Source organism: Cyprinus carpio, chromosome A6 (genome assembly GCF_018340385.1).
Source record: "Cyprinus carpio isolate SPL01 chromosome A6, ASM1834038v1, whole genome shotgun sequence".
Classification (NCBI taxonomy): domain Eukaryota; kingdom Metazoa; phylum Chordata; class Actinopteri; order Cypriniformes; family Cyprinidae; genus Cyprinus; species Cyprinus carpio.
The window spans coordinates 32,689,541-32,702,611 of record NC_056577.1 but is presented as its reverse complement, the minus strand read 5'-3'; the positions used below and the strand labels follow the sequence as shown (position 1 = coordinate 32,702,611).

General features: G+C 34.8%; 1 protein-coding gene across 1 annotated transcript in view; it reads right to left on the bottom strand.

Annotated features, from left to right (window-relative positions):
• The window catches only part of LOC109079965 (cadherin-22-like), a 182,028-nt gene that overhangs the window by 69,356 nt on the left and 99,601 nt on the right, over window positions 1-13,071 (bottom strand). The window contains exon 3 of the mRNA XM_042759078.1: window positions 4,775-5,069. Coding sequence (XP_042615012.1) covers window positions 4,775-5,069 — 295 coding nt within the window. The remainder of the gene's footprint in view (window positions 1-4,774; window positions 5,070-13,071) is intronic.

The window sequence follows — 13,071 nt, the reverse complement described above, 5'->3', positions numbered from 1 at the left end:
ATAACTTAAGCAAAAAACATAATAATACTTAGATCTGACAGGTTTTGTCAAAATGTAACTCAAAACTATCCAAGCCAGAAGAAAGGGCAAGATATTAACAATTAGGCTAACTTAACAAATTAGGCTAACGTTACTTAAAGCCTCGTGAAAAATAATTAACTTTAGTAACTGGCATACAACTTCTGCACCAGTCTACTGATTTTTGTTGAGAAATATAAGCATGATCTGGGGTCAGACGCGACCGCAACCTGGTTACCGTCAGTCCAGCCGCCGAAAACACCCGCTCTGAGGGGACTGACGTTGCCGGGATGCACAGGTACCTTCGCGTAATTATTTTAACAGCTGCTGCTTTCGTTCTTCGTAGTGAGTTTTACCAGTCTGGTGATGGTACGTCGTGATGGAATTTGATATGCTGGTTCCAATAAATGTATCAGTTCTCGAAAACCATTGCTCTCAACAACACTTAAGGGCAGAATATCCATCTCAATGAACTTGCAGATCTCTTGCGTAATTTAATTTTCTCTGCTCGTTGTGCATCACAGCTCCGAGTCCGTGCTAACGCCGACTTGGTGCTAGGTTGAGACTGAGAGCAGGATGCACCGCCACCGACATTAACCAGGGACGGATGCACTTTGTTTAAGTGGTACATCATTTGAGTCGTGGCCGTGTTGTACTTATACACGGCATCGCAATGTTTGCAGTGAACTATTTCGCTTTCTAAATCAAAATGGTCCCACGCCACACTTCGCTGTGACCTCTTCATGATTATTCTTTTGAAATCAAAACGGAAGATCACAGATAACCGAGTATGGTGTCAAATATTGCACGCTGGTGGTAAAATATTTAATTGCTGCCACATAGTGAAATTCATTTAATTGCTTCAAGACTCACACTACGCAACCTGCATTAGATACCAAAAAAATGCATTAGATTAATCGATAACAAATTAACGTGATCGACGAAATTCTTAACGATCAATTATCGATCGTCGATTAATCATGCCCATCCCTACTATCTACTATATATTATAACTATATATTATTATTTTTTATATATATACTGTATATATATTTTTACTGTTTTTGAAAAAAAGTCTCTTCTGCTCAACAAGGCTGCATTTATTAAAATAAAAATACAACAAAAACGGTACAAATTGTGAAATATTAATACAATTTAAAATAACTCTTTTCTATTTGAATATTTGTTAAAATGTAATTTATTTCTGTGATGCGCAGCTGAATTTTCAGCATCATTACTCCAGTCTTCAGTGTCACATGGTCTTCAGAAATCATAATAATATACTGATTTGCTGCTCAAGAAACATTTCTAAATATTATCAATGTTGAAAACAGTTTTTGCGGCTTGGTATTTTAAATAATATTAATTATTAATAATATTAATACTAGGACAAATACATAAATAACATTACACATTACTTTTTTATAATATATTAATATTCAATTTCTTTTCCTTTCTGTAAATATCACTTAGATAAAAAAAAGTATGTGTAGTATCAATAGTGATGTTTTGTTATGATCCTTTCATGCAGAAAATACAGCCACAGAATGCACATTTCATAAACCAATGTCAAATATTATGAAAAACAAACAAAAATAGACAAAAGATTATCACGCTCTAGTGATTTCAGGCTAATGTGATTAGCAGGCGAGTGTTTTGTCCCTCTCCGCGGCTCATGGTTGCATGGGCTAGCCAACATCGAGCATCTATAGTGTGTGAATAATATGCAGACAAATGCGACTTGGCTTCAACCGCACACTAAAGGCCATGAATATCAGCGAAGCCACTGGAGAGAGAAAGAGAGGAACAGAAAGAGAGGCAGAAAATGACAAAGGCGGTAAGTGAAAATGAATATGCCCGGGGCTTGTCTGTGATTACTTTTTTTATGATTATTGCTGAATTCTCTCTGGCGGAGTGGTAAGACAGCGCAGCTTATTAGATCAGTTGTTCACACATCTACGGGGCGAGTTTGCTGGAAAGCGACTACGCACAACATGTCGTTAAATTAGCTCTGTCTGCTGCGGGACAATTAGCCCCGTTACGTATGACCACCCGTTAGCCAGCCACTTAAAGCTCTCTTGTTGGAAAATTACTGAAGCTCTTTATGTCAGATCAAGAGGACTAGTCGAGTTTAATATGAAGCGTGAGCAGGCCTGGCTTAAGATCTCTGAGCCCTTAATGAACATGTACGCGAACAATTAAAAGTTTGCACATGCTTGAAACTAGCTATTACATGGATGAAATTAATTATTTATAATACAGATGAGTTATTATTATTATTAAAAATAATACAGATTAAATCAAAATGGAAAATGGTAATAAAGAAAAATATGTGTGTGTGTGTGTGTGTGTGTGTGTGTGTGTGTGTGTGTGTGTGTGTGTGTGTGTGTAATTGTGTTTAGTGTGTGTGTGTGTGTGTGTGTGTGTGTTTTATATTTTTAGTTTTAGTAATTTTTTTGTAATTTTGTTGTGTTTTTGTTATTTTTATTGGTTATTTTATACGTTTGAAATAATTGAGATCATTTCTGAAGGATTATAAAAATAATAATAATAATAAAAAGAAAGAAATGGTAATATATGGGGGAAATTGTTGGGAATACTTAAGATTTCCTGAAGGATCATGTGACACTGAAGACTGGAGTAATGTTGCTGAAAATTTACCTTTGCATCACAGGAATAAATTGCATTTTATAATATATCCAAATAGAAAAGAGTTATTCTAAATTGCAATAATATTTCACAATATTACTGATTTTACTGATTTTTTTCTTGTTGAGCTCAATAATTTTTGCTAACCAACAAACACAAAACGTTGAATTCCATGTACAGTAATGTAACAATCTGATATTAACTTTAACCATTATTTTGCTATAACTATGTATTTATGTATTTATTTGACTTTGCTGTAAAAGGTGTTTTTTACTTTATAGACTCACTTATTATGCAGTAATTTTCCATGCACCTAAATGAAAAGGTGCCATTGAGTTTTTTGGCTGAGTAACTGACCTTCTTCCCGAGGCTCTAACAATAAGACCATTAGCGCTTGTTCTGTCCAGGACCTCAAACATAAGCAGAAAACAAACAGGAACTGCTTGACTAAGCAGAGCCGTTATTTCATTACAGCCGCTGCTGTTTAATGTATAAAACATGAAGTCCACACTTCTTTAATGTATAATTTGACTGAAAGGTGGAGAAGCCTACAGGGAGTGAGGACTCGCTCATACTTTCTCTCTCTCTCTCTCTCTCTTTCTCTCTCTCTCTCTCTCTCTCTCTCTCTCTCTCTCTCTTCTGCGTGTCAATAAGCAGCGAGTCGCTGCTGCCGATGTGCTGAGGAAGCAGGAATTAATTTCAATCAGGAAGTTCACAGCCGTGCAGTGCTGCAGTGATTACATTATTGTAACCTGCATTTAAAAATCCTTTATATCCGCAAACACGCACATAAGAGCTTCGGCTGAGGCGCACCTGATTCAAAACACACTGGAAATAATACAAAATACTGTGACGGATCATTGTACAGTGGTATCAGATGCCAATAATGCAGTACTTTTACATTTATATGGTACTTCTAAAAATACTATGGTACTTTTTGCTACTTTTTATACCCACATTGCAAAAGCAAGAATTGACTAATCCTCAATTTTATGCATTTATTTTGAACTTTTGAATAAATGAAAAGTATTTAAAAAAACAGGAGCACAATGCACCATGTTTTTTGGAAATGCACCATGCCATTGCTCAGCAAGCATCTGTTCAAATTGTTGTTTTGCCATGACAGTAACTGATCTGAAGGAGAAAACAACCGCTGAAGATGCAAAAAGTACTTTCATTTTGAATTGTGATCTGAACCAGGGTTTTTGTTGTTACCTGAAACTAAAACTAAAAGTATTAAAATAAATAAATAAATAAATCATTACCTGAAATAAAATAAACATTAACTGAAATAAAATATTTTATTTATAAAATAAAATATAAATCTTATATTAAATATAAAAATATAAATCTTATAACTTATTTTATTTCAGCAAAGGCAACATTTCTCATTTTTGTTTAGTTTGAGTACTAAAATAACTACTAAAGTACTAAAATATCTTAAAGTAAATAAACAAACAAAAATGTAAACGTAATGACAAAAACTACACAGACATAACAAACAAATATGAAAACAAACCAAATACACAAATTACTAAATTATATATATAAAAAAAAACTATTTTAAAAATGTATTTAAAATATTAACAAAAACTATAATAGTATATCAATGAGAGGGTCATTTTAGAATAATTGAGATACTGCTATAGATTTATTAGTATTTATTTTTTATTTGTATTTATTTACTTCAAATAAACATACTTAAAAAAATATGTTTTAATATTTTTTAATAAATAATACGTTTTAGTAATTGTGCTGTGTATTTTTCATTTTTATTCATTTTCTTAATATGTCTATATAGTTTTAATAAATTTTGATTTCAGTTTTAGTTTTTTTAGTACATCAAGATAAACTAAATGAAAATGATTACTGTTGCCTTGGCCTTTTTTTATTTTATTAAATATTATTTTTATTTTGAGTAACAGAAATTGTTCTATGGTTTTAGTTTTAGGTAACTATAATAATCCTGATCAATGATTATAAAATAATGCTGATCTAAACACACAGTATACAAATATACACAACCAGTATCTGCAATATACAAACACCAGTATTTCAGAAGCAACAGTTCAGTGTATAAGTACTGTATAATCAGTGTAACTCTTACCGATAGGAGACAGCTCGGCCACACTCCCGATGTAGGGACCTTCTAGAAACTTGGGCTCGCTGTCGTTGATGTCCTGGACTTTGATGACGAACTCAGACTCGGGTTCCAGCGGCGCGTCGGTCAGACGGTCTCGTGCCTGAGCTCGTAAGGTGTAGAAGGTCTTCTCCTCTCGGTCCAGTCGCTCGGTGGCGTGGATGTCGCCCGTGACCTCGTCGATGATGAAGACAGTCCCTGCTCCCTCTCCAGAGATAGTGTACTTTATAGAGCCGTCGCCTTCATCAGAGTCTGAATGGATCTGTGGATTAAAGCAGAGAGGACAGTCATCGAGTCTGGATGTGCTGGATATAGTGGAGATGTTCAAGGAAACTAAATATCTGAATAGGATCTGAAGCGGAGAACTGACATTTAATTTTTAATGACGAGAAAACGATTACAATGCATAGAAATTAAATGCCCAGGAATTTCATTAGCCTAAAACAAGTTACAAAACATGAAAAAGTACATAATTTTTGACTAATTAAGCCTGTTTACATCCTACATTTATGTGATTTAGAGCTATCAAAACCATATGGCAACACAACGATTACACCACATTGTTTTCAGGCAAATGTATAACTTTAAAATAAATAAATACACTGTATTATTTATTTATTGCTTATTTATAAAAAAAAAAAATCCGGAAACATACTTTTCCACCATAAAACCAAAGATGATGATGATGATGATGATGATGATGATGATTTAAGGATTGTATAATAAAGAATATATATAAAAAAACACTGCAGAAAAAGTGTTCTTCCACCATAAAATTTTTTTTTATTAATAAATAAATAAATAATAATAATAATAATAATAATAACTATAAGAGCAAAATATATATATATATACAGCATTTACATTTATATATATATATATATATATATATATATATATATATATATATATATATATATATATATATATATAGAGTTAATTTTCTGGAGAAGAGTTTTTCCAACATAAAACTATTGGTCATTTATTATATATATTTTTTTCTGCATACACTAAAAACTAACAAATAACAAATCCAACAACAAATAAAAAAAAATATTTTCTTCATCATACCCTATATAATTATACTCAACTAATACAAACCACAATAACAATATATATATATATATAATATATTATTATTATTATATATATATCTATAGTCTAAAATTCATTTCATTAAATATATAGAAATATTCCACATTTCTTATATTAAAACTACACTAAACATACTGTGAGACTTAACAGTAAAGCAACATAATACTTAATGCTCACAAAAGCATGTTTGCATAGAGTTTGACCCACAATTAAAAATGCATTTATGAAGTGAATGAATGAATGGTTTGAGTACACGGGACATCAATGTGTAAAATACAATCATTTCTCCATGGCTAATGTCGTCTGATCTGCCTCGTGAGTTCAGTAATATGGCGAGCTGCCATGATAAAAGGCACAATTCCCAGTTTTCCATCCTCTCTTTCCAACCTGACGGCTCCTCCGGTTCAGCACAAGCCTCTTGGCATCGCTTTGACTCATTACTATGGCAACAGATGTACGGTACACATCGCGGATATTGACTACAAGGCCTGAACAAACACTTTTTATCCGCTACAGAACAATCTGTGGACAGCCAGTCTCAGAAGTAAAAAAGAAACACCATTATTTACTTTCTTAATGCACGTTCCCGCTCTTATTGTGACTGATTCATTCAGTGATTCACTCCATTCAGAACTGAACTGAGAATGACTATTCTAATTGGATGACTGCAGTGCAACTGAATTTAAATTGAGGTAGCAAACAGAATATAGAATTGAAATTCAAATAGTAATGCAATAAATGTAAATTATAATTTAAATCTAACAAATATTATTGCAAATATTACATTTTAATTATGAATATTAATAAACATTAATTAATTTATACAATTTATCTTAATTATTAATATTAATTATTTTGTGTCACTGAAATTTATATAATTTATATTCATTTTAAATAATTAGTCTTTTTATTTTATATAATAACTAAAAAGCAAATGTCTGTTGAGGCAAACTTTAAGCTTGCTAAAAAAAAAAAGTTTGTCAAACTTTTAACTAATTTGTTGTTTTGAAGGATTATAGGTCTTGCAGACAGACAATGAATATAAAAAAGTGAATTAGTAATATTAATAATTTTCTGTTTTTAAATATTTTTAATATAATAATTGTAAATAATATTTTTAATATGAATATTAATTCATACAATATTTTATATTTAGAAAAAAAAAAACTATATATATATATATATATATATATATATATATATATATATAATATATATATATCTATATATATATATATATATATATATACTTCAAATAATCTGGTGTCTGGATAACTGCTAATTCTGTTGTTCAGATACAGTATGCTCTAAAGTTTGTCTGGAGTTTCAGAGTGTTTCAATGTATTTTTAACCCAAACAATCGCTATTGGGCGACTATCACAATCCTTTCCATTCATCTACAGATCAGTAATGAAGCCGGTCAGTTTGGTGCTTTAGGGAGGTGGTGCTCTGGAAACACAGCCTGCCAGAGGCGCGTTATATACAAAAGCAGACATATTTCTAAAGTCCAGCCTGGAAGTGAAGTTTGAAGCCATTCTGGGGTCCGACAAACAAAACAAAGAAACAAATCTCAAGTAACTGACTTTCATACTAAACCTCAGCCTAGAGATGTTTTAACCCACCAAGATGGTCTGTCTAGATCAGCGGTTCTCAACCCGTGGGCCGCGGGCCGCGGGCCGCATGCGGCCCGTCACAAATTCAAATGCGGCCCACCATGCTGAACACAATTAAAAAAAATAACTTTCAGTTTTACAATTCATTTTAGTTTTTACATTCATTTAAAAATGTAGCTACTAAAGAACATATAAGCTATAGCCCTAATGTTTTTATGTAAAATTCTTTTGTTTTTCATATATTATTTTCAGACATGAGCAGACCTACTCACATAACGTTCCGCATTTTATGAACACATACAAGCGCGCACTTTGGCAGAATTCAATTCAAATAGTCATCAACAGCCATTAGTTCGGGTAAAATTGAGCATCAGAATGACAAATTTGTTTTTAAGGGAGTAAAAAGAAGTGTGGAAATGTCAGTGAATGCATACAAACAAGAATAGTCACATGTATCAGCAGTGAAAGGAGAGTGCTGGATTTTCGGTTTGCGCCGTAACTAACTTGAAGAAGTTCAGGCAAATAGAACCAACCCATACTACGCAGCAATCATCCTTAATTGCAGAAATGTGGCAAAACATCTCTGGAGAGAACCTCATATTATTAAATTCGAAAGTGCTTTCCATATTTGGATCAACATAGGCTACATTTGTGAACGCACATTTTCTGCAATGTCACGCGTCAAGTCATGCTCCCGTGGGCGTCTTTCAGACTGCAACTTACAATCGCAACTTCATTGTGCTGTAACTCCTTTCGAGCCGAATTTCACAAAATTGGTCAGCTCCCGACAGCATCAGGTGTTTTATTTATGGGGACTAGAATTATTAATTTATTTCAATGAATGTAATCGATTAATTATCATAATATTTAGTTGCTATCCTCTATGATATTATAAATCAGTGTTGGTTTGTATTGGTGCGTGCGTAATATGTAATGATTATGCGTGCGGCCCCGCGAGACTTGCACTTGGACCATAGTGCGGCCCGTTGGAAAAAAAGGTTGAGAACCACTGGTCTAGATGGATTAAGAGTTGTTGCTGGCACTTGCCAGTTGGTAAACCCTGAAAATCTAGATCCAACCAGCCAAAAATCATCTTTAATTCTGGTTTCAATAGTGAGAATATGGAGGCCAAAACTGAGAAAAAAAAAAAATGCAATTTGGTGCAGATGCTGATCAAAAAGGCACAAAATAAAGACAAAGAATTCTAGAAGTAACCTCTACATTAGGAGATCCAACCAACAAAAAAAATGGTCTTTAATTCTTGTTTCAGCATGTGTTTCTTCGACGTTGATGCCGAAACATATAATGCAATGCAATACAATTATGATGGTCTGTCTAGATGGTCTTAAAGGTGTTTCTAGATGGTTTTAGAGCGGTTTTGTGCACTTTCCAGCAGATAAACCCTGCAAATCCAGATCCAACCAGCAAAAAAATGGTCTTTAATTCTGGTTTCAACGTTTTTTTTGTTTGTTTGTTTGTTTTTTGGGGGTTTTTTTAAGCAGGGAGATCTTGATGCCGAAACATATAATGCAATGCAATACGATTATTATGGTCTGTCTAGATGGTTTTAAAGGGGTTTCTAGATGGTAAACCCTACAAATCCAGATCCAACCAGCAAAAAAAATGTTTTTTTTAATTTTGGTTTCAGCTGCTTTTTATCAGCAGGGAGATGTTGATGCTGAAAGGCTGATGTGAACTATTGAAATGCAGTGGTATCTGCAGCGCTGCAGTGTTGTAATGCTCCATCGACTGTATCATTTTGACTTTCTTTAGCTTCGTTCTGTGCCTGTTTCATATTATAATGCCCCTCAAAAACTCCTAAAAACAACAGTACACAGAGAAAAAACACCCCCCACCATCAACGACTTAAAAAATATATAAAAAACTCTTAATTAAATAGCAGCTTCTATCACCCCCGTGGGGATCTTCATTAGGTATTTGCCGTAAAACATGGGAATAACGCAAGCCGGCCTACAGGATTGCATTTTTTTCCACCCTCTTTCCTCATTTCAAATCCTGCCTCAGTCGAATAAAACATGGGACGCTTGGAAATATCCTCTTTTTTGGCGTATCAATATTTCAGCAGTAATAAAAAAAAACTCTTTAACAGGAAGACAAAGAAAGCTGGGCAATATCTGGTGAGCCGGAGGATAAGAAATCTGATCACAGCGAGCGTTTGATTGGAGAATAGAAACACGACACGCTCCTGGAGTCTTTTGTGCACATTAACGCATATGGAGATCATATGATCAACATCACATCTGCTCCCTCAATTGTGAATGTTAAAACAATAATGCGATCTGCCGACTGCTGTGGATTTCCTCTGACTCTGCTGTTGTCCCTAATGAAATAAAAGCAGGAGAAACACGCCACAGCTCATGTTTTACCTGATAAATGGCGTTATTGGTCTGAGCACGAGACATCAAACCTCAGGTCAGGCAGAGGACTTTCCGCTCTAGCTGCATTGCTTGCTAATAGATTTCATCTGTAAAACTCTTCTCATCTGTGGCTGTTCATGATATTTGATTATTCTGACTTCATTTACTCCCTAACAAGAGGCTTAAACCAAATCACATCTTTTTGCAGGCCTCAAGCCAGCTTAATTTTGATACACATTTTGAAAATCTTTATAAACCTCAGGCTAAAAACACCACTGTTTCTTCACTACATAGACACCTACTAAGCGACAGAAGTGACTGATTTGGAACACTACATAGGCGAGGATTAGCGCTACACAAAGTAGATCTGATTCACAACTGATTCCAGCAGAGTTTGTGATTAGATTGTTGCTAAAAAGATGTTCTAGAAAACATAAAAATACACATGAAACACACATATTACGCCTGCAATAGGAAATAATGATCTAACTAGTTGAAATTTTATTGAAACTTTAGACAACATATAAAAAAAATATGATTGCATATATGTTTTTGCTGAGCATCATTTTTGATCAATCAGGTTTCATGGCTTATACAGCTTGACATAGTGAGAAGATGGAGGATACAACAGTTCAGTTTTATTAAGAGCCCCAAACTGAGCATGCATAAATCAATAAATCAACCAACCAACCAACCAAGCCAACCAACCAATCAACCAACCAACCAACCAAGCCAACCAACCAACCAACCAACCAACCAACCAATCAACCAACCAATCAACCAACCAACCAACCAAGCCAACCGACCAACCGACCAACAGACCAACCAACCAACCAACCAACCAATCAACCAATCAACCAACCAACCAACCAATCAACCAACCAACCAACCAACCAACCAAGCCAACCAACCAAACCAACCAACCAAGCCAACCAACCAACCCAACCAACCTACCAAACCAACCAACCAATCAACCAACCAACCAAGCCAACCAACCAACCAACCAAACCAATCAACCAACCAACCAACCAACCAATCAACCAACCAAGCCAACCAAGCAGCCAACCAACCAAGCCAATCAACCAATCAACCAACCAACCAAGCAACCAACTAACAAACCAACCAAGCCAACCAACCAACCAACCAATCAACCAACCAACCAACCAACCAACCAACCAACCAACCAATCAACCAACCAAGCCAACCAACCAATCAACCAACCAACCAACCAACCAACCAACCAATCAACCAATCAACCAACCAACCAATATTTATAGTTAATATAATTGTTACGACCTGAGTTTCTTGTAGTGGTGTGTGTGTGTGTTTGTGTGTGTGTGTGCGCGCGTGTGTGTACATTCTCCTCCCTCTTATTCTCTCTGGTATCTGATAGGATGGCCGCTGATGGGATGTACGGTCGCCATTGGTGGTGGAGACGAGGCGTGGTCTTTAAAAGGACGCTGCCGGCATTCAACGTGGAGCTCATTGTTGGTTCGGACGGTTGGGTTGAGAGCTCCTGGATCCCCTCTCCGGCCGATGATCAAATTTGTCACTTTCAAGTATAGTGTAAAAGCTAGTGATCACGTTCTTTCCTTTTCCAACCTTGTGTACTAAGAACGTGGAGCAAAGGGGTGTCCTGCCGATTTTGTTTTGAGCTATCTTGTTTGGGTTCTGTTTTTGTGTTAGGAAGTTAGGGAAGTAAAATGTATTTTACTTTTGTTATATTGATTAGGTTAGTTATTACTCTTTTTCTTTTCTAGATTGGTTTTGTTTGTTATTTTGGCCTTTGGGACACCCTGGAGAGATGCTCTTTGTTTCACTTGTTGGCTTTTAATATATCTAATTACTTATTCTGATTAACATCGTGTACCTGTTTGATTATCGACCGGAGTGATTCGTACTTGGGATTCCATTACCACAACCCAGTCTTATTATGCCCTGTTAAGAGTCTTCTACTACCCCTAGGCGCGGGGCGTAATAATAATATATTTATATTATATAATGCATAATATATTTAATATATTTTAAATAATGTGCTAAATATTTGGTGCAGATGCTGCTATTTAATCCAATGCAATGAACAAACAAGTCTAAACTATCATTCAGATGACAGAAAGCATGTAAGGTTTATCAGTTGTTGATCATGTTGAGCATTTAGAGGCCTTAAAAATTTATATCAGACATGATACAGTAAATAAACACTTTGCAATCCTCCAGCCATTTAGACATGGCCAGTTTTAACTATGAAAGACTAAAAGACAACCCATGGACGAACAGTTAGAGCCTGCATTGGTATTTCATTGGTATTTCGGTGGTGTAGTTAGCATGAAGTGGCTGGCGGAGCAGTGGAGCTCGAGGCTGTGGAGACCTGCCACCTCTCAGGTCACACGCTAACAAAGCAAACCTGTTAGCTGCTAGTCGCGGTGAAGGAGCTAGCCGACACTCCCAATATCTCACCTCTGATGAGCGCCGAGGCAGGAAAAGCTCCTGCACACAGACTGTGACACCAGCGACACTTGAAAAGTGTGAATAAACCAGACACGCAGGTCAGAAAGTCAAACTAGCAGTACTGTTATTTTGAAATATGTTTAAATGCATAGAGGGCTGCATGTATATTTGAGTCATCATAAATACTTCATAAGTTTACTACTGGTCAGAGGTTTGGGGATTGTAATTTTTTTTTTTTTTTAAAGAAGTCTATTTTGCTCACCAAAGCTGCATTTATTTGATTAAAAATACAGCAAAATTGTGAAATATTATTGTCATTTAAAATAGCTGTTTTCTATAAGAATATATTGTAACGTGTAATTTATTTCTGTGATCAAAGCTGAATTTTCAGCATCATTACTCCAGTCTTCAGTGTCACATGATCCTTCAAAAATCATTCTAATATCCTGATTTGCTGCTCAAGAAGGATTTCTGATTATTATCAATGTTGAAAACAGTTGTGCTGCACAATAATTTTGTAAAGAAAATAGCATTTTGTAAACAGTATTTATTTACAATATAAATCTTTTGCAGATTTATATAAAACATTATAAATGTCTTTACTGTCAACTATGCCTCCTTGCTCAATAAAAGTACAAATTTCTTTAAAATAAAATCTTACTGACCCTAAACTATATGTATATTATGTCGAAAGTCTTGTATTTGCTGCAGTGAAAATCTCAAACAAAGG